The sequence below is a fragment of the Marasmius oreades genome, chromosome 2 (genome assembly GCF_018924745.1).
Source record: "Marasmius oreades isolate 03SP1 chromosome 2, whole genome shotgun sequence".
Lineage (NCBI taxonomy): Eukaryota > Fungi > Basidiomycota > Agaricomycetes > Agaricales > Marasmiaceae > Marasmius > Marasmius oreades.
Genome location: NC_057324.1, coordinates 748,902 through 768,685, shown reverse-complemented (window position 1 = coordinate 768,685; position 19,784 = coordinate 748,902). Strand labels below are relative to the sequence as shown.

At 48.7% G+C, this 19,784-nt stretch overlaps 11 protein-coding genes across 11 annotated transcripts; 3 read left to right on the top strand and 8 right to left on the bottom strand.

Annotated features, from left to right (window-relative positions):
- Nucleotides 1-139: 139 nt before the first annotated feature.
- On the bottom strand, nucleotides 140-2,452 carry E1B28_003828 (uncharacterized protein). The gene is made up of 3 exons (XM_043148262.1): nucleotides 2,274-2,452; nucleotides 956-2,215; nucleotides 140-900 (listed from the first exon to the last, which is right to left on the bottom strand). Coding segments are annotated over exons 1-3 (1,764 nt in total). The 5' UTR covers nucleotides 2,275-2,452; the 3' UTR covers nucleotides 140-397.
- Nucleotides 2,453-3,058: 606 nt separating this feature from the next.
- E1B28_003827 (uncharacterized protein) lies at nucleotides 3,059-3,740 on the bottom strand (the record flags this gene model as incomplete). The annotated part of the gene is made up of 3 exons (XM_043148261.1): nucleotides 3,059-3,226; nucleotides 3,282-3,647; nucleotides 3,702-3,740. 3 exons carry the CDS (start codon nucleotides 3,738-3,740, stop codon nucleotides 3,059-3,061), a joined length of 573 nt encoding a protein of 190 aa, XP_043012853.1.
- Nucleotides 3,741-3,935: 195 nt separating this feature from the next.
- On the bottom strand, nucleotides 3,936-4,331 carry E1B28_003826 (uncharacterized protein; the record flags this gene model as incomplete). The annotated part of the gene is made up of 2 exons (XM_043148260.1): nucleotides 3,936-4,055; nucleotides 4,110-4,331. The coding sequence occupies 2 exons, from the start codon at nucleotides 4,329-4,331 to the stop codon at nucleotides 3,936-3,938; spliced, it is 342 nt and encodes a 113-aa protein (XP_043012852.1).
- A 43-nt stretch (nucleotides 4,332-4,374) lies between these two features.
- Nucleotides 4,375-6,417, bottom strand: MTR4_1 (ATP-dependent RNA helicase mtr4; the record flags this gene model as incomplete). Its single annotated transcript, XM_043148259.1, has 4 exons — nucleotides 4,375-5,089; nucleotides 5,151-5,602; nucleotides 5,819-6,073; nucleotides 6,130-6,417. 4 exons carry the CDS (start codon nucleotides 6,415-6,417, stop codon nucleotides 4,375-4,377), a joined length of 1,710 nt encoding a protein of 569 aa, XP_043012851.1.
- A 218-nt stretch (nucleotides 6,418-6,635) lies between these two features.
- On the top strand, nucleotides 6,636-8,462 carry E1B28_003824 (uncharacterized protein; the record flags this gene model as incomplete). The annotated part of the gene is made up of 1 exon (XM_043148258.1): nucleotides 6,636-8,462. One exon carries the CDS (start codon nucleotides 6,636-6,638, stop codon nucleotides 8,460-8,462), a length of 1,827 nt encoding a protein of 608 aa, XP_043012850.1.
- Nucleotides 8,463-8,832: 370 nt separating this feature from the next.
- Nucleotides 8,833-9,964, bottom strand: E1B28_003823 (uncharacterized protein; the record flags this gene model as incomplete). Its single annotated transcript, XM_043148257.1, has 4 exons — nucleotides 8,833-8,918; nucleotides 8,983-9,738; nucleotides 9,788-9,891; nucleotides 9,951-9,964. The coding sequence occupies 4 exons, from the start codon at nucleotides 9,962-9,964 to the stop codon at nucleotides 8,833-8,835; spliced, it is 960 nt and encodes a 319-aa protein (XP_043012849.1).
- Nucleotides 9,965-10,003: 39 nt separating this feature from the next.
- Nucleotides 10,004-10,958, bottom strand: E1B28_003822 (uncharacterized protein; the record flags this gene model as incomplete). Its single annotated transcript, XM_043148256.1, has 4 exons — nucleotides 10,004-10,006; nucleotides 10,076-10,382; nucleotides 10,451-10,725; nucleotides 10,782-10,958. 4 exons carry the CDS (start codon nucleotides 10,956-10,958, stop codon nucleotides 10,004-10,006), a joined length of 762 nt encoding a protein of 253 aa, XP_043012848.1.
- Nucleotides 10,959-11,383: 425 nt separating this feature from the next.
- On the bottom strand, nucleotides 11,384-12,957 carry ACT1_1 (actin; the record flags this gene model as incomplete). The annotated part of the gene is made up of 9 exons (XM_043148255.1): nucleotides 11,384-11,394; nucleotides 11,454-11,592; nucleotides 11,648-11,864; nucleotides 11,926-12,522; nucleotides 12,573-12,641; nucleotides 12,694-12,721; nucleotides 12,784-12,789; nucleotides 12,846-12,882; nucleotides 12,934-12,957. 9 exons carry the CDS (start codon nucleotides 12,955-12,957, stop codon nucleotides 11,384-11,386), a joined length of 1,128 nt encoding a protein of 375 aa, XP_043012847.1.
- A 1,340-nt stretch (nucleotides 12,958-14,297) lies between these two features.
- Nucleotides 14,298-15,993, top strand: E1B28_003820 (uncharacterized protein; the record flags this gene model as incomplete). Its single annotated transcript, XM_043148254.1, has 7 exons — nucleotides 14,298-14,351; nucleotides 14,404-14,480; nucleotides 14,543-14,670; nucleotides 14,739-14,907; nucleotides 14,968-15,119; nucleotides 15,180-15,691; nucleotides 15,754-15,993. 6 exons carry the CDS (start codon nucleotides 14,298-14,300, stop codon nucleotides 15,590-15,592), a joined length of 993 nt encoding a protein of 330 aa, XP_043012846.1. The 3' UTR covers nucleotides 15,593-15,691; nucleotides 15,754-15,993.
- Nucleotides 15,994-16,065: 72 nt separating this feature from the next.
- On the top strand, nucleotides 16,066-17,865 carry ATG18 (autophagy protein). Its single transcript, XM_043148253.1, has 7 exons — nucleotides 16,066-16,171; nucleotides 16,241-16,314; nucleotides 16,378-16,493; nucleotides 16,547-16,706; nucleotides 16,765-17,368; nucleotides 17,428-17,589; nucleotides 17,651-17,865. The coding sequence occupies exons 1-7, from the start codon at nucleotides 16,116-16,118 to the stop codon at nucleotides 17,784-17,786; spliced, it is 1,308 nt and encodes a 435-aa protein (XP_043012845.1). The 5' UTR covers nucleotides 16,066-16,115; the 3' UTR covers nucleotides 17,787-17,865.
- E1B28_003818 (uncharacterized protein) lies at nucleotides 17,866-19,751 on the bottom strand. Its single transcript, XM_043148252.1, has 5 exons — nucleotides 18,873-19,751; nucleotides 18,710-18,801; nucleotides 18,548-18,656; nucleotides 18,344-18,451; nucleotides 17,866-18,287 (listed from the first exon to the last, which is right to left on the bottom strand). Exons 1-5 carry the CDS (start codon nucleotides 19,686-19,688, stop codon nucleotides 18,039-18,041), a joined length of 1,374 nt encoding a protein of 457 aa, XP_043012844.1. The 5' UTR covers nucleotides 19,689-19,751; the 3' UTR covers nucleotides 17,866-18,038.
- Between the last annotated feature and the right edge of the window lie 33 nt (nucleotides 19,752-19,784).

The window sequence follows — 19,784 nt, the reverse complement described above, 5'->3', positions numbered from 1 at the left end:
AGTTTACATTAGCTGCTTCAATCTTGCCAGGAGTGTGGACGTCTTCCACAACGGTCCTTACATATGGGTTGGATTGGAATCACCTTTCTCATCAGTGAGGATAAGAAGGCAATGATACGTACTCTTAATATAAGCTCTGCTGAGCATTGGAAGCACACTCTATACACCTTGTTCGAGGAAAAATGACCGAACCTTTACTTAAACACATGCAAATTAGAAAAACACACTATTCAGTACAAAGTACAACGTATAGTACAACATATAGAATGACAAAGAAGCCTGTTACACGACAAATCAAGCACAACCTACCTGTATATCACAGAGACAGACAGATGGATAGATACATAGTTTACACGGTAGTGTCAGTTATGCGCGAAAAGCACGAGACAAACCTACCTTAGTTGACGACCGGGTAGAGGTGGCAGCTGGGATAGACATTCTTGATATGTCGTTCGAGTTTACAGTATGGCGTCCCATAAGTTACGTCTGTCGCATCTGTCAAGCCACCACCACCGGTGAGCAGGGCCACAATACGGCCATCTCTGCCAAGGATAACAGCACCAGAATCTCCTTTGGCAGAGAAGGCACCACGGCTACTCCCATAGGGCACAATGGTGACCTCGACAGCCGTGAACTTATTGCCCGGGCCGCCAGCGTACGATGGGTAGTAGCGAACGAGAGATTCAAGTGAGTTGAGCCAACCCACTGTGGTGCCCGTGGCCATGCCATTCTTGATGACAGGCAATGCCTTGTCGCCATGCACGTTGAGTTGCTGGGGATGCCGCATCTCATTCTCGGGCACGACGCCAAGGACCTGGAGGAGGCCATCTTCTGGGATCCTGTAGGCTGCCCGGTCATTGGGATGTGGGAACATGAGTCCGCCAAAGTCAAGGTCTTCACCTGCGGGATAATAACAATTGGTACTGCGGGACGGACAGGAGGGAATAATACGTACCAACCCAGATCTTGTTTCCTTTGAAGGAGTGCCAGTCAATCTTCTCGGAGAGCGCGATAAAGGCCCAGTCGTGCATGTATCCATCATTGGAGACGCCGATGGGGTCGGCGTGGAGGACGAAGCCGACAATTCGCTGGTTCGGGTTCGTCATGAGTTTGGTAACATTGCTGTGAAGCTCATCCAAAGATTCGATTGTCCTTTTCACCTTGTCCATCTCCTGCTGGGCCTCCTTGAGCCTCTTGGTAGCCTCTGGATTCTCGCCATGGTTGGTGAGCTGGCGCAGCCTGGTAATTTTACTCTCCCACACATCGCTAGTGCGGATAAGGGTGCCGATTTGGGTCACAATAGCATTTGTAGCGTCCTGGTAACCCTTGTTGCCAAGAGCGACAATCTCCTCACGGGGCTGGCTGTTTTCCCCGTGCGTCATTCCCAGGTTGGGGTAGACGGTGGGAGGGCGAGCGACGTGGGCAGCGGTGAGAAGGACAACGCTGTTTTGGTCATTTCTGAGGCGGAAGAAGAGGCCGCCGGTGCCCTCATAGTGGGGTGTTTTGAGTGGGGCAATGGAGAGGCCGAGCGTGGGCGTGAAGGGCTTTCGGAAGCCAGGGACGGGGTGGAGGAGGGGATCGAGGGAGAGGAGCTTCGGGCCACGAACGGAGAGGGTCGCCTCTGACTCACGGAACGCGACTTCAATCCCGGGAAAGCCAGTTTGGCTGAGGATAGCACCCTTGATATACTCAGCAGCAGCCTTTGCATCCTTGAAGGGGAGAGTGTTGGGCAGCACGCCGAGCCATACCAGAAGTGGGCAGAAGGGCTTCTTTTCCCCAGCATTGGCGAAGCCTATGGCATCGACGGAGCTCCACTTGATGCGGCGAGAGGTGAGGCATTTCCCGATATTTGCACGAATATTGGGCCAGAATTTTGTGATAGGGTGGCCGTTGACAGCACGTAACTCGCGAACATAGGGCTGCGCTTCTGGACCCTTGGGTTTAGGCCAAGCAGGACCTGTCTTGAAGATGCAGGGAGCACCACTAGGAGTACCATGAAAGTCGGTGAACGCATCGGGGTAATGGTCAGTCAGACGGGATGAGTTGGCGGCGCTGCCCTCATTGATGCCGAGCTTGACGAGCGTGCGGGTAGTGGGTGAGGTGAGGGTCGATGTTATAGAGACTGGCGACTGGTTTCCCAGTTGCTTGGGGGTGGTGTCCAGGCATAACTGGTAGAATTCTTTACTGAGGCCGAAGGTATCGTCAACAGGCCCCACTGGGAAGGAATGATCAGTAACGAGGACGGATCGGAAAGAAAGAGCTAAAGGGCGTACTTGTGAACGGTCCTGATAGACGACGAGAGCTGAATAAGAGGGAAAAGAAAGAAAGGAGGGGTCCATGTAAGAATTTTATAGGAATGAACAGTAATGGTAGTACAGTAATAAGAAGCGGTTGAAAACGTACAGCAGACTTATTGTAAGCTTGTTCACTTATAGGCGAGAGGACGATAGTGAGCTTGTCACATCTGTACAGTTGTGACGGGTGCTTGTCAGTCACGCCGTCAATGACCGCTCGGATCGACGACCAGAACGTGAACCTCTTCCTCGCCGAGGTCTGACAGGAATCAGTGACGACAAGTCAAAGTCGAAGACAGAAGAAATGTGTATCTTTGTCGCCCAAGGTTGCAGAGATGGATGAGTTTTTGAAGGAGGAATGAAATTGACATGAAGGATAACATTATTCGAATCTTGATGAGGTGAATTGTTCGGACGGGGCCTGGGCGTGAGCGCTGGGCAGCTGCCAGGAATACTTAGAGACTCCGAGAAATATGTTACAACATCTAAAAATACAAAGACGAACAGAAAATGACCGAATTGGGCCGCTCAAGCATCTCGGATGCCTTCTCAAATTTTTGCTGCAGCTCACCGTTTCCAATCACTTTGGCAGCCATCACCATCTGACGGAGGAGTTCTCCCAGACGACGAAACACACGAATGAGACTCCCTTCAAATATATTAGGCCCCGCGAGCTTGACCATGTTAAGTGTTAACATTGGCAGTAGAGAGAAAGATCTGGAGATAAATACCTTGCATATTTCAGAAAATGATGCTCCCTTACACTACTGCATGACCACATCCATGAGTTCAGCCTTGAATGAAGAGACGTATTGATTTTCGTCTACAGGTAGTTTGGACTCTTTCGAGACTATGGCTATGCGCCTGGCGATCTCCTGGAGAGTCCGAAGCGGGGAGGCCAGCTCTTCTTTCAGCTGTGCCGGATGTTCACTCTGGATGTCACTGAGTGAGCACCATCGAACGCCAAGGAACGGCTAGAAACTGTACCTTCACATCAAACACGAAACAACTCAAAAGCGCCGCACATTGCTCTGGCTCCAACGCATTGAAAACCCCGTTGAATACCAGCTCGGTTAACAAGAGCTCGTCTCCAGTGCTGATCTCGCAAGCAACTCTGCCTTTGACATCCACGATATCGTCGGCAGTGGTGAAGCCTAATCGTCTGAGTACTCGTTTCCGGCACTTGAGCTCTTCCAGCTGCAGTAGATCTTGAGTAGCTTGTATCTGCCTCTTCAAGCTCCGTATCCGGTCTTGGTGTTCTGCCCTTTTCGAATACAGGGCAAGCAGTTCTCCGAGTCGAGGATCCTTGTGAAGAGGACTCTGGAACATCCGGTTTTCCATCGCCTCGATTTTCTGATGTCAAGTGTCAGCAGACGGCCGGAACCATGTTAAGGAGAACAGACAAACCCGAACAAGAGCTACGAATTTGCCATCCTTGATGCCCATGTTCTTTATTGGGTCCAACAACATCACATCCGGGTACCGACGATGAACTTCTAAAACGCTCTTCCAGACCGTCTCCCTCGCTCGCTCTTGCCGAATATCTTTCGGTAGGTGTATTCTGAAATGGCTGATGCTTTCCACGGTTGAGAGAAGCGCCGGTAGGACGAGAGGTGATCCTTTCTTGCCCGGCGGACATGGTTAAATGTTCCCTGGCGTGGGTGGGACGTTCGCCCGATCTTTAGTCATGAGAGTTCCACTGGGGATAACGTTCAAGAGTACGTCGATGATATACTGCTCGTGCGGCGGAAGTGGTAGATGCTGTATGGGAACGTGTCAATGCTGAGTCGGTCCTTCACCAGGATGTGGATATACCTTGGGAGAAATCCGTTTCGAATAGCTAATGACTACTCCCCAACCAAAATCAAGTTTGTCGTGTTTGACCTTGATGAGGCGACCAGGTTTTAGGTGAGGAAGAGCGTAGGATGGGTGGGTTATGACCAATCTAAAGTCAGCAGCCATGCGTTCGAGCTCTTGACGATATTTGTAGTACTCAGCAACTCGCTCGTCGTCTGGTACGGTTATCGCGTCTTTCATCTTTTCTGCTGCACTGACCTCTGTCAAAGGACACCGGTCAATGTTAAGTCAAAGAATCGTTGACTGTCGATGAACCTTCCTCCAGCTTCGGTAGTCCTGCATTTTTCTGGAACTGGTAGAAACATCTCTCCAGCATGTATTCCGGATTGATTCCCTCCACCTTCATCAAGTTCATAATCATATTATAACCAAGATGGAAAGCAGAATCCAACCGGTCAGGTTCTCCTTTGATCATGTCCTTTGCAACTGTCGGTTCCAACTTCTCATCACACATCATGATTACGACCCCTCTGTCATCGAGACCTCGACGTCCGGCGCGTCCAGACATCTGGATGTATTCACCGGAAGATAAATCCCTTTGTTCCCGTCCATCGAATTTACGTGTATCCGTGAAGACGACAGTCTTGGCAGGCATGTTGAGACCGATCGAAAACGTCTCTGTCGCAAAGAGCACTTTGATCAGGCCCTCCTGGAAAAGAATCTCGATCACCTCTTTGAGAACCGGTAGAAGTCCACTGTGATGGATTCCGATTCCCCGCTTCAATAGCGGCAAGAGGTTTGAGATCTGGGGTAACTGACGGTCGTCGGGCGCAAGGTTTTCAATGGCGTTGTTGAATATGTTCGAAACGAGGTCTTGCTCTTCTGTGGTATTGAACTCGGACTTGAACATTGCTATTGCATTTGCCTCGCATTCGCGTTTGCTGAAAGAGAAAACGATGACAGGATTGAAGTTCTTGACCATGACCATCTTCACTATCCTTGAGATGTCCGGAGCTAAGAGTAGAATGATAAACATAATGGTATCATCGAGGCCTCGACCACTCGCCTTTTTTTTCTCCGCCCTTCCTCGTCTTGCCTTTCCTTCCTTTCCCACCTTTGGGATCGGCCGGATCCTCACCGATACGCTCTTGCAACTCCCCCATCGCCTTACTGAAGTTGTCCTCCCGGAATTCACCCTTTTCGTTGACCACAAGATATATACCTTCCCCTCCTTTCGGGAAGAGGTAATGTTGAAGGGGAGTTGGTCGGTAATTAGTGTAGACGACGTGACAGGGTTGTTCGTGTGACCTGCATATCCACTCGGCAAATTGCATGGCATTGGGGATAGTCGCTGAGAGGAAGACGCATCGGACGGTATGAGGAAGAAGAATGATAGTTTCTTCCCAAACTACACCCCGTTCCTTATCTCGCATGTAGTGGATTTCGTCAAAAACAACCCAGGCAACTTCACGCATGATTTCCGAGCCTCGGTACAGCATGGAACGAAGAATCTGGGGCTTAATGTCAACTTTTGATCTTCATGAGAGCGGGAACGGTACGCACCTCGGTAGTCATGACCAACACGTCGCCGAAGGGTTGATTGTAACATCTCCAGTCATAAGTCCCACATCCCCGAATTCCGCCAACATTTCTCGGTATTTTTGATTACTAAGAGCCTGCGGATATTTCTCAGTAAAACGTAGACGAAGCTTGGGACCTCAACGTACTTTAATTGGACTTGTATATATGACACGCTGTTTCCTTGCCAGAGATTGGGCGATTGCATACTCTGCGACAACAGTCTTCCCGGCGCTTGTATGTGCAGACACCAGGACACTCTCGTTACGTTGAATGGCGGACACCGAGACTTTTTGGAACGGATCGAGATCAAACTTGTACTCTCGGTCTGGATTGGGGGGAGGTACACGTTGTGATATTGGAATGTAATTGTACCCAGGAGGGACCGCGACTTGGTGCCGAACCTGTGCGAACCGTGGGTGAGTGAAAAAAAGCGTAAAATACAACTTTTATGCAAAACCTGATGTCTAAGCTCCAATCTCGAGCCGGTTTCAACACCTCCTTGCAGTCCAGCACTCGCTTCCACCTCGCGTTTTGCTTCTATCTCTATTTCATCGGTGATCACTGGATTCGGGGGTAGAATGGTTTCTTTCTTTTGTTTCTTGAGAGGTGTGGGGTGGTCGCCATTCAGTTCGAGCTCCGAGGCTTCAGGTTTTCTTTTCTTGAGGAAAGAAGCGTTGATATCGTCGGTCTCTGCGTCGTCGATGTCCGGCGCAGCATTTTCTAGGAAGGAGAAAAGGTCGTCCATCGTTGGGATAGAGCGCTAGAGCGCTAGATCTAGATTCTTGAACAGAGTCTAAAACACATCTTCGCACGCTCTGACCACATCCACCGATCCAGGCTGATCCACGACTCCTTTTGTATTGCTTTTGTGCGTCTTGTCCCTAACGTAGCCACAATAAAATGACATGGCTGGCCTATAAAAGTCCTCACCGACTTCTCTAGATCTATCAACCACCATTAACAATGCGGTACAACGATGTTGACCAACTGAAACCCCTCCTCGGCGACGAATTCTGCAAACGACTCAACGCCATATTCGAATCCCATTCCTCTCTCCTTCTTCTCGATAACGACGACGACGATTCTTCCGAAGTACTCAGCACTCTATTTGAAGGATACTCCCCTTTCCAAGCTTCTACTGATGTCAACAACGACAAAATTCCACCAGTGACCGTCTCCCACATCTCCCGTCTTCCAACCGAAATCTTAGTCGAAATCTTCAAACTATACGTCGATTCCACGTTCGATATTGCATGCTGGTCCGATAGTTGGATGAAGGCCCGCCCTACTCCGCCACTTACCAGACAAAGATACCGTCTGAATGAGGAATATACTTCCGAACCAGATGGTAAATGTGAGATAGGTCGATGGCCACCTGCATTACTGCTCTCGAGAGTATCAAACAGATGGCACGATATCGCCCTCGATATGCCCTATCTCTGGTCGTTCCTACACATCAAAGTTGGGACGGACGATAAAGACATCTCCCGGCTATTGTATCCATATCGATCGAGTGCTGAAGATGCTAGTGGGCCGAAAGGTTTAGAGTATGAAGTGAATTTGGGAGAAAAGAAGAAAAAAACAGAGAATATGCTTCGACGGCTTCGAAGATTGGTCGCTGCGCTCGTGAGATCGGAGAACTTGCCATTGAAGGTATGCTTGACAATCAACTTGCCAAAAACCGACTACGAGACCATCAGTATCAACTCGTTTCCAATCCTCCGTCTATTGATGGCAGTCTCTCCCCGATGGAACGAGTTGTACGCCGCTGTTCCTGTGGGTGCCACACAAGCCCTCGTTCAAATGTGTAGCAGACTGCCATTGTTGGAAACCTTGATGTGGAAGACGGTATTAGACGGCCGCAATGATTTCTGGAGGGCGGGATTCTGCCTGCATGGACCCGCTATTCGGAAACTTATCCTGTGTAACATACGTTCTTCTTCACTCCCTCCATCTGTCACTTCCCTCGTCTGCACTGTAAGCCTCGAGAATTACTGCATGACGAGGAGTACGCTCAACTGTATCGGATCATTTCCGTCGCAAGATCACCTCCAACATCTCTCCTTGACCCAAGTAGATCTTTATGCAAGGGTGGACTTTGGGGCTCTCTTGACATTCAACTCACTCCGCTCGCTCTCTCTGATAACCAAACTCCCGAATTCACAACGGTCAGCAGTGCGCCTTTGCCGAGTTCCCACACTGCTCGATGATTTTATCACCCCTCAACTCGAGAGTTTGTATCTTGACGGATGCTACGGAGCAGGAAACAACGTTCGGGATATGTTGCTCCGTTCAGGCTGTCTCTTGAGAGAGCTAGAGGTCAGAGGAGGTCTAATGTCGACTCCCAGTGAAATGGAAAACCTGTTTATGCGGGTCACACCTGGTCTTTGGAAACTTACGATGTCGGACTGTAGTGAGGTGGACGACGGGCTGATCCGATCGATGACCCCCGGGCTTCCACGTGCGACTATTACTTGCGTCCTTCCAGAATTAATCGAACTCCGGTGCGAGATGATATCTCTGAGCGAGGAGGTGGTTCGTGGCTTTGTAGAATCTCGATGGAAGATTGGGGCCAAGGACACAGACGAGGCCAAGTTCGATGAGGACTCTTTCGGAGTGCGTCGACCCCAAGTGGTTGCTTTGGAGGTGTTTAGCATTCCTGGTTCCAATATATTCAACCGGTGGGAGCGAGTGTTACTGAAAGAGGGCCTGCATATCACGATCAAGCGGAAACAAAATACTCCGTTTAGTTTTTCCTTCAGTTTGAAGAGAGGAACAACCACTATTTGAACCAGAACACTTTTTATCATATTTTAGATTCGCAGTCTTCTGTTGTGATAAGTATAGACGATAATGTCCATGACCTCATACAGAGACTGTCTAAGTACAAACACTGGAGTTCCAATGTCCTGAGGATTGTGCAACGTCGAGTGTGAAAGTGCGAACCACACTCAACGAGCGACTTGCGAGTTATCTACAGGTACAAAGAAGTAGATGTCAAAAGTCGGTACGATAAAAGAGAAGCCTTTTTTAAAATACACGAATAATAGAGGGGAAAAATCAATTTACTGTACTATCCCAAAAATGAGGTATATTATCGGTTGGAAGGTGTTTCATCCGAGTCCGCCCTCATAATGTGGACGACTCACAATAAATAGGTTCAACCTGGGCGACGTAAGCCTCGCGACTTTCTCGTTTCCCTCTTGTCAACGGCAGATATCGCGTGCACAGGTGAGGGTGGGAAATCTGGTACAGAGAAAAGGCCAGTGAGAACAATCGGAAGCAAGAAAACAAGCACGGATGACCATACTGCAGGGTTTTACATCTCGCCACTTAACAAGATGTTGATTTTTCCCTTCGCCATAACAGTCCTTATGCATGCACTCCACCTCCGGGTTGATCTTACCAAGCTCTTCAACAGTCTTCGCTCCACACAACTTCATAGCCTTTTTCGCGCACATCGTAGCGGAAGCATGCCATCGAAATCTCTTTGCGTTCCATATCCTGAAACGGGGATACATCTTGGATGGGTTGTAAGGGTACTTCCAATCGGTCGGCCACTTATCCTTGTCCTCGATCGTTCCCTCTTCATCGTCTTTCGTACATTGGTGCATGTATACTTGAGGTACCCAAAAGAACTTTGAACATGCCTTGCATTGAAACACATTCTTGCGGAGATCCGAGTAGGACGCGTAACCTTTGTCGGCTGATTGGTGGATAGACTGTTTCAGCTCCTTCGCCTTTTGACGGACCCATTCACCAGATAATCGATCAAGATGTGTGCGAAGGTCGCGGATATAGGCAGGGAAAATATCTTCTTCATCCATTTCCGGCAGGGAAAAATAAATCAAGCCGTTGACGGTCCTTGCAGCAGGTGAAGCGAGAAAATCGTCGACAGGCATCAGAGTTCGGTTCGTTTCCTCCTGCACCTCTTCGCAAAGATCATCGTATCGAGACATAAAGCATATATTCAGGGCCCGAAAGCGCTCGTTGCGTTCGTATTGAATAACTTTGGCCGGGAAGTCTTGGATGACTTTGATGAGGATCGGTTTAATATTACACCATTCTATGCATAGTAAACAAACCGAAATGACGGTTGCGATCATGCTTCGTACCATGTTGAGTCAAGAGCTTTGTTTGACGAACTAAAGGGTGTTGTATAGAGCTCCGAAAGCCGGGTTCACGACTGAAACCGAGCCCATCTAGCTGGGATGTTATCCTGACTGACGATAAGCATGACAATAACCGATTCACAATAGCAATGTGTATTTTACTTACTCCCCCCGTCTCATTGTGTACGTTTTCCGCTGCCAGAGACAGCATTCGCGGGCCTACTGACGTAAGAACCGACAGAAAAGTTTAACATGGTCCCGTAACGCTGGATTTCGGATCAGGAGACATACCTGTTCCCGGGCATTGTAGTATTCTTCTCTTGAAGATCTCCATTTCTCGAGTTTTTCGGCATCGTGTTTTACTTTGACATATTCACGACAGTGTTGTTCGACGACTTGCTTACAATATGTCATAGCCATGCCCTCATCATTGTGCTTCTGAACACCTGTATAAAAAGGAATACGGGAAGGTTGTTGTCGAGAGGAACATTTAGGTGACTCACGCGTTTGGAAGGAGACGTCTGTCAGTTCCCCTAGCTCCTTTAGTTCTGTGGCATAGTGAGGTAGTTGTTCAGGAAGATCGTCAATGGTGAAGAATCTTGAAGCAGATTGCATTTAACACATCATCTGATATTGATGTTGAGATAGAGGAAACAAGAAACGTACATTCCAGATTCGCATTTGTCCGGGTGACAGCATACCCTGAGCTCCCAAATGATTCTTTGGCACGGACGTCTGCACACATAGCAAGTTGCATCAAATGCCAAGCTAGCGTAAGACGGTTCGTCCAAATCTTCTAGGATAGGAGGGAGCGATAGGTATGCGTTTGCTCGAGCTGACCGCCAGACAATTTCGGAGGACCGGGATGTGAGGAAAGTACGGAGATCTCTGTTTGTTCGAGACAACGAGAGCAGATCGAGGGGTTGCAAGTACGCAGAAATCTATTATTCACCCATGAGAGTTCTAGAAGAAGGAAAGAACAGATTTCAATACGAACCTCGACTACAATATCCAAAGGCATATCTTTCACCAGTCGATCGAGCAGTCCATGCCAGCTAAAGTTGCTTTGGGCAGACTGTACTGGGACACTGGTAAGCCTTGCTCTCTTCAATCGGCGCAGTTTGGGTCTGGTATCTTCTGGGGGCATGTCAACTCTGAAGTTTTTCTTCCCCATTGCTTGGAAAGAGAGAGAAGCTGAGTTGAATAGGAGCTGTTACAGGAGAGGCTAGTGACGCTCACGTGGGTAACGTTTCCGTTTGATTTGTTGAGGACGACGGTGTTTACTGTGTTCACTTGAACCTTCCCAAGGGCGAACACGTAAACAACATTGGCGGCATATCTTAACACGAAACGCCAATTGCTGATCAAGGCCGCGTTATCTACACCAAAAAACGCTCTCTAGGTACAAAAAATCAGACATCAAAAGTTGGTACAATAAAGGAGGGAAAAAGCATCTTTTCATGTCATCACAAAAAGGGAAAAGTGAGAGAGGGGGGAAAGAACCAAATTTTTATTATACTATCCCACAAATGAAGTATATTGGTCGTAAGGTGTAATCCAGCCAACCCTTCATCCGAGCTCTGTCCAATATCGCGACACTTAGAAGCACTCTGTACAGAAGTATCAAGGTTGAGTAAAAGCATTCGACTATGAGATGAAAATGACATACTGCGGTGGACGATACCAGGACCAGACTCGTCGTACTCTTGCTTCGAGCACCACAAGTTTTGGAATGTGCTGAGGGAGGCAAGAATCGAACCACCAATCCAGACCGAGTATTTACGCTCGGGGGGAGCAACGATCTTGACCTAATTCAGGTTATCGTTAGAGACTAAAGTTTAGCGGAGCAGTTCAATCACATACCCTCATGCTCGATGGCGAGAGAGCAGTCAACTCCTTCTGCATACGCTCAGCAATACCGGGGAACATGGTAGTACCACCAGAGAGGACAATGTTGCCGTAAAGGTCACGACGGATGTCAAGATCACACTTGAAGATGGAGTTGTAAGTGGTCTCGTGGACACCTGCAGCTTCAAGGCCGAGGAAGGCCGGCTGGAAGAGAGCCTCAGGAGCGCGGAATCTAAGAGAAGAAAAAGGTAATTGGAGATTGAAATGTACAGAAGAGATAGGCATTTGCTTACCGCTCGTTACCGATCGTGATGACCTGACCGTCGGGCAACTCGTAGCTCTTCTCCAGTTGAGAGGACTGAGCAGCAGTTTGCATCTCCTGCTCAAAGTCGAGAGCAACGTAGCAAAGCTTCTCTTTGATGTCACGGACAATTTCACGCTCGGCGGTGGTGGTGAAGGGGTAACCTCTCTCCATCAAGTTCTTGATTAAAAAGTCGGTCAAATCACGACCGGCGAGATCGAGACGAAGAATGGCATGAGGGAGCGCGAAACCTTCGTAGATAGGGACAGTGTGAGATACACCATCACCAGAGTCCAGGACGATACCAGTAGTACGACCGGAGGCGTACAGGGACAAGACGGCCTGGATGGCGACGTAGAAGGCGGGAGTGTTGAACGTCTCGAACATGATTTGAGTCATTTTTTCTCGGTTTGCCTTGGGGTTGAGAGGAGCTTCGGTGAGGAGCACGGGGTGTTCCTCAGGAGCTACACGGAGTTCGTTGTAGAAGGTGTGATGCCAGATCTTCTCCATATCATCCCAGTTAGTGACAATACCGTGCTCGATAGGGTACTTCAAGGTGAGAATACCACGCTTCGATTGAGCTTCATCACTATTGCAAGAATTAGCGTCAACACAGAAGGTCGCTACAGTGAAACATACCCAACATAGGAGTCTTTCTGACCCATTCCGACCATAACACCCTGATGACGTGGACGACCGACAATAGAGCTATATTCCACAGTAAGTTATAGTCGTGAGCTGCTCAAAACTAGAGCCTTACGGGAAGACAGCACGGGGAGCGTCGTCGCCTGCAATCACGATCGTGTATCTGTGAGCCCACATATACGATTCTAAGGCGTTGATAGCTCACCAGCAACTAGAGAACAGTCAGATGAAGTTCAGATCTTAGTATCAACGAAGATTTGTACTCACAGCCAGCCTTGCACATTCCAGATCCATTATCGATAACCTGTAAAGGAGTCAGCCAGCTGGAATAAGGGATAGAAAAAGGACTACTCACGAGGGCAGCGACTTCTTCTTCCATTGTACTGAATTACGTGAAGAGAGGGGAGATTAAGAATTGGGGGGTGGGCGTTAGCTAGAAAGAAATGGAGCTGAAGGAAATTATTTTATATGTCGCAGCAAGGGGCGGTGCACGGGTAGCACGGAAAGGGCAAAACAGGAGATGGAAAAGGCGGAGCAATGGTCGATGAGTAAATGGTGTATTCGCTGGACAGAACGATGAGCAGACTAACCTCGACGACGTGGTAAGTGGTGAGGAACTTGGGGGCAAAGGGGACGATCTTGCCCGACTTATTGGGTTTAGGGCAGGCTCCGGAATGCAGGTGTTACCATTTTTGGAAATTCCGCCAGATTCTGAACCACCATCATCGTCACCGACGCGACGCACCATCGTCTATGAAGATTTATCTAATAGTGCCAGTCGAAGATGAACTTACTTTCAAACTTGGAAATTAGCTTTTAAGTGAGGAGTACCGCTGTAGGCTCCATGTTTCTGACGAATGTCCACAGTTTATTTAAAGTAACATGAAATTTTTAGCTACGATTCAAGCTACGCGTGGCCATCTCAAAGCGTGACGGGGACTTCAAAGCTTTATCGATTCAGGAAACCTGTTATACCAGATTTTGTGGTCTCGATGACTGCCATTGTCGCATATGGCTGGTTACATACTGCCATCGTACCAGAATCTGAAGCTTTCCTAACCAACCTATAAATTCTATGAACGAGTGGTTGTCATTGCTCGACACAACAAGGCCCTACTTCATATTATAATGGTATAGGTCTTCGTATGGACGAGTCTCTCGCTCTTGGGGGTTATGATACGGAAGGCAATCGCTTCTCAATTCAAGCACCATCTACAGTGAGTTCTCAGGTCATAAGTAAATCGAAGAATCGAATTCACCCCATTGAATATAGTATCACGAGAAACCGAACGGACTGCCAGCTCCATAGGCAGATCAGCGACTCCCGTTGTCACCGAATCGACTAGAAGCGTGGTTCGACAGGTATTGGACTTCCTTTGAATCTTTGAAATGTACCTCATCTCCTCTTGTCAAGTGGGCTCCTCGTGGCTGCACGATAGAGAATGACTAATGAGTACTCGGAAATATCGGATACCGAGCCTCGGGTGTCAATAGGAGCGATGAAAGATGTCTTCCTCTGGGATCCGAACGAAGCACCAAGAATTCTTTTCGACAGGTCGTCGCGCCTTCCAGCCAAAACTCCGGACTTGCGAACCAAAAGGCAACTCCACCTCCATTTCGGACTCCGTTGTGGAAATCAGATGCAAATTGTAGGAGGGTATATAGGGTCAAGGTCATGGAGGTAGATCCCACCGCAACTCACCTCGTTCGTCAGGCAGGATGCATTCCTATCAAGCGACCATTGTTACTACTTTTTGCTTTTTCCTGAGCACAGTGAGCACCGTTTTCCTTTTTCTCGCTCGCTGACATCAAGCCTCGTTGGTAGATCGCTTCTCCGGCTACTTCCAGGACGGGACCTATCGTTCAGCGCCACGGGATGTGGAACCATTTGGGATGTTTTGTGTGCGTCGACCAACACCTCAGTAGTCTGGTTTTAGTTCTCACTTGATTATGATTTTTCGTAGCGATTCTGCTCAACGTATCCTCCCAGTCCAACAAGATACATGTGGTAAAAACACAGTTGAATACTGCCTTGACCTATGCGCACAACAAGGTTTTCCTCTCGCTGGCGTCGAGTATGGTGATGAATGCTGTGAGTTCGCTTTCTTCTTTCTCTTTTTCATTCCCTAACCAGGGACCCACACCTTTCTTTCTCTCCAGACTGCGGAAAGGACTGGAATACCTTCAACACCGTCTGTCCTAACAACTGCAATATGACCTGCACCGCCAACTCTCAAGAGATCTGTGGGGGTGTTTACGCGATTAACGTGTACGAACGCGCTCAGCTGGTCGAAAAATGCGGAGAGTGGACGGCTGTTGGGTGTGCAGAGTGAGGCCTTCTGTCTTTTTTCTCACATGTACTTTTTGCGTAAATGCTGATTCGTTTCAGAGAGCCCAAGTGGCGAGAAGGCGAACGTCGTAACTTACCTTACCACCCGGGCACTGATATCCCAATCAAAGACATGACAGTCGAAAAATGTCTCGATGGATGTGCAAAATCTGGCTATACGTGTGCTGGGCTCGAGTACGGACAGGAGTGTTGTGAGTTCGTTCCTCTTTTATTGTGACCTAGCCTTCATCGGTTCTCAATCCCGTTCGTAGGGTGCGGGAACTGTACAGCAAACGATTTTAAATACGGATCGTACGACAAGTGTTATATGGGCTGTACGGGTGATCCGAGAGAGTTATGTGGAAGTGGCGAGGCTGAGGGGTGGGAAATCGTCTATACGAGGAATGTAGGCACCAGCGGCGGCTCTGGCAGTGGTAGTTCTGGAGGTGGAGGTTCCGGTGGGGGCTCTGGCGGTGGAGGCTCCGAGGGCTCGGGCCATGGTACTGTCGGCTCCTGGACTCCGTGCGGGTGCTATCAGTTAGTTTTTTCAAAAAAGTTTTTCCTACTTCCTGACTTGACTGGCAATATTACAGGAAACCGCTCCTGTAAGTCTCAAATAGTCTTTCTTTACCCTTCTCACGTTTCTTTCTCTCTAGTGGCCTACTCGACTTGCTCCTCCCTCTGATCGTGGAACTGGAAGAGGCACTGACCGTAGAAGCTTGCCAAGCAGCCTGTCTAGCAAAGGGATATCACGGTTGTGCGGTTGACAGTGGTGATACTTGCCGTACGTGTTTGAATTCTTCCTCGCTCTTCTTTCCACGGGGACTGATGCTTAGAAACACTTAGGCTGTGCCGGTTCTTTAGATGGACTTCTCACGGGGCTCCTTGGGCTTCTACACTTGGGTAATGGAGGATGCAACTGGAAATGTCCCGGAAACAGCGCAGAGACTTGCGGTGGTCGAGGAGCGTTGCAGGCGTATAGTTATCGTGCTCAGTGATAGAAGACGTCCCCGTAACTTTTTTTGGTCGATTTCCCCTACGTATAACTCCTTTACTCGTCAAATTATTCTTTCTTTTCGTTCTGTGCGCACAGTTCAGGTACGCCCAGCACGTGATCGTAGTTAGCGACTTAGCCCCAAGTGGGTAGAGTCAGAACTTGAGACCCGACTGTAAGTAACGCCCACCTCCATCGGTCCTCCACTGTCGTTATGGCGGAAAGAACCAACTCGAATATGTTATTCGCAAATTTCAACCAAGACTTCTCGTCTGTACACTCTTTTTTCTTATTACTCTGCTGGAGAAACTAACCAGAGCAACCTACTTAATTCATCAGGTGCATATCGGTTGGAACGAGAAAGGGTTACAGTATCACGAACTGTGATCCATTCGGGAGGGTTTATACCATGAGTTGCGTTCCTTTGCTTACTTTTCAAAATGAACGATACTCACCACGTATATTGGTTTGCGTAGACGACGGAGCGCGAGGAATAGTTGAAATGCTGTTCTGCACGAGTCTCATTGCGCTCGTCGGTGCTGCTGATGTGCCACAGTCGAGTCCCAGAAAGCTACAGATCGTCAACACCAAGGTATATCTCCCGTCCTCAAGCTCGAAAAAGCGCCGGCTGACGGTGGTTCGTAGCGTCAATCCATGATATGCGAACTGCTCTTTCCCTCTTCAATATTGGCAGTCAAGATGAACCGAAAAACCCTTGTCATCGTTCTCGAGCTGGAAATCTACATCTACGACATATCGAATATGAGACTGTTGCATGTCATTGAGACGACGCCGAATCCAGATGGTGTGTATCGTCCTAACAGTTGTCGATACCAAAGTTCTGATTCTTTCTTGGAAACAAGCCATATGTGCACTATCACCGTCTACAGACAACTCTTACCTTGCATACCCTTCCCCCGTTCCCTCACCTACATCACCCCTCTCCACCCAACCAGGTTCTTCATCTTCATCTTCCCATCCTTCGCCTCCAACATCTTCACCCTCATCAACCTCAAGCCAATCTGGAGACGTTCTCCTCTTCTCTACTCGTTCTCTCACAGTAGCCAACGTGATACAAGCACACAAAGCTCCTATATCGTTCTTATCACTCTCTTCGAATGGAACGTTACTCGCGACATCATCAGAAAAGGGAACCGTGATTCGTGTATGGTCCGTACCGGGTGCGGAAAAACTTTATCAGTTCAGGAGAGGGACTAGGGAAGCGAAAATCTATTCGATGAACTTCAACTCTGTGGGGTCTTTATTGGCGGTCAGCTCGGCGCACGATACAGTGCATATATTCAAATTAGGAGGCAAAGGTGGTGGTAGTGGAGGAGTAAATGGTATTAAAGAGGGTGCAGGTGCTACGAGTCCATCATCGGCTTCGGTGGATTCTGTTGATGAACCTGATGGAGGAGGGGGAGGGTATGAAGCGTTTATAGAGAAGAAGAAGAGTGGTGGTGTTTCGTAAGTTCTCGTTCAGCGTTGCGTCCCCTTACATGCGGTTGACAGCGCGTTTTCTTTAGTTCCACACTCCGCCGGAGATCACTCCAGGTCACAAAGTCGCTTTCACACTCAATGGGCGGATACCTCCCCAACTCGATCACGGAGATGTGGGAGCCATCGAGGGATTTTGCATTCTTGCGGTTACCAACTAGCGGGGTGAGATGTGTGGTGGCCCTGAGTGGGTGAGTGGATTTAAAACCATGATGTAGGATATCATTTGATACTCATCATTTTTGTTTTAAGGACGATGCCTCAGGTAATGGTCATCTCGTCGGAAGGCTACTTTTATTCGTACAGCATCGATCTTGAGAAGGGTGGGGAGTGTGCGTTGACGAAACAGTACAGTTTGCTGGATGCTGGCGAGGGAGAAGGCGAGTAGAGGGCGGCTGGAGACGTGTAGGATTCTCGTTTCCATCCATCCTTCTGTACTTTCGACTTCCAACAGGACCGGTGGGCTTGCTTATTAGGATATGTATTTGTGGATCGTATGCGTAATGCGTAATTGAATCGAAGGATAACAGAAGAGAAGAGACATTCCAATACCGTTCCGTTGAGCTACAAATACACCCGCGAAATTTCGTCTGCTTGATTGACTGAACATCGAATAAATAATTTCACTTCCTTTCACTCTCTACTTCCTCCATCCACCGAGCGCGCCACCGCTGAAGCCTGTGCCAGTTTGAGCTGGGCTTTGTTGTTGGTCTCCTCCGTTCAGTTGAACCCCTCCACCTACGGATCTTGTAGGCCCATGTGACCCAACAGCGTTACCAAAACCACCGGTACCCTGAACTGGGCTGGCAAAGGTTGTCCGGAATCCGGTCGCTGGCAACGATTGAATAGATAAGAACTTGTTTGGTTGTGGGCGGTCTTCTGTGTTGTACTGGGAAGAATAGCTGAGTCGCTGATTAAGGACGGATAAAGGTTTGAAAGCAATACCTGGAACTCCAATCCTATGCCATCTTTCTCCCCGATGTCAAGCAACTTTACAAGTTTCCTTCCAATTCCATTGATCCTTTCCACGTCTTCCTTTGTGCGTGTCCATACCTGGGGAGAGGACGTCAGCGTTGTCGCATGGTAGCAGAAAAAGCGATCATCACGGGGCAATGAGCGCTCGTGCGATGACAAACTAAAACTACCCACCTGAATCCTATCAACCTTGCTCCTTAAACTAACAACTGCCCCACAAATATCATCGTTATCCTCTTCGAGCTCCTCACCCACGAGAGCCATTGCTACCCAACTCCAGCACCTACGAAAAGCCATGAGTATACGCTAAATCTGAGAATAAGAAGACAGATGGACCTATCCAATAGGGTAGGATTGTTCTTCATCGTTAAAACCCATTTACCGCCATTCTTATTCGCTGGGTCTTCCCACATCGGTTTAATTCCCTCCTATGGGTTGGTACAGAACAGCCACCACAATCAAAAAATTGGTTCTCATGATCAAGACAACAGAAACATACCTTGAACAAGTGGTAGTTACTATTCCTCTCCAATTTACTAGGCGGCTTCAGCCAGTTGAAGTACCGGCAGAACTGTTCTACGGTTGTGAACGTCCCGACGACCGTCAACCCCGCTTCGTAATCGTTCGAGTCAACTGGGGCTGCAGGGAAGTGTCCTTCAAGTGATGCACTAGTTGGGGTCAGCAGCTGACTCCCAGGAGCAGGAGTATGGGGGAATTTGGCTTTGGTATCGTGGTAGATCGTCCAAGGGTGTTGAAGAGGATGCTCGGGAGGTTTGATCTGCAGACCTGGTGTCTTTGGATCCTCGATAAGAGCTAGTTCAGGAGGTTGAGTTGACCCGTCAATCGAGAGATCCTGATGTGGAACTTTTTTGAGAAGTCTAGCTGTGATAGCATCCAGGCTAGGAATGTTTTTGTAGCCTTTAACTTTTTTCGGAGGAGCTGAGGAAGGTGGGCTGGGTGTGGGTGAGTCCGAGGACTGTTGTTGTAGTTTATCCAGTTTATCTGCTGTTATACCCGAATCACCGCCTGGAGGCATCATGGCAACATCGGACGAAGGGGTTGAAACGCCTGAACTGTCAACTGTTATCGCTGAGGGTGACGTGCTCCTCGTAGCTGGTGGGTTTACTGCCATTGAATCTGCAGAAGACGATGCGACCGTATTGACGGACGTTGTCGAGTTCGTGCGAAGCGTCGTCAGAAGATGACGAGGACGTGATGCCGCAGAGGGATCATTGGAAGAACTACTATTGGGTGGGAGAACGTTTATTCTCGCAGCGAGTTGGTCGAGAGATGGAAGGCCTTTGCTTTTGCTCATCGTGAAGGACAGCGTTGAGTTCGTTGAGACACCGTCGATGGCGATGGTGAAACTCCAAGAAGCGGCACGTGACGCACTCATTTCGCTCTCTGCAAC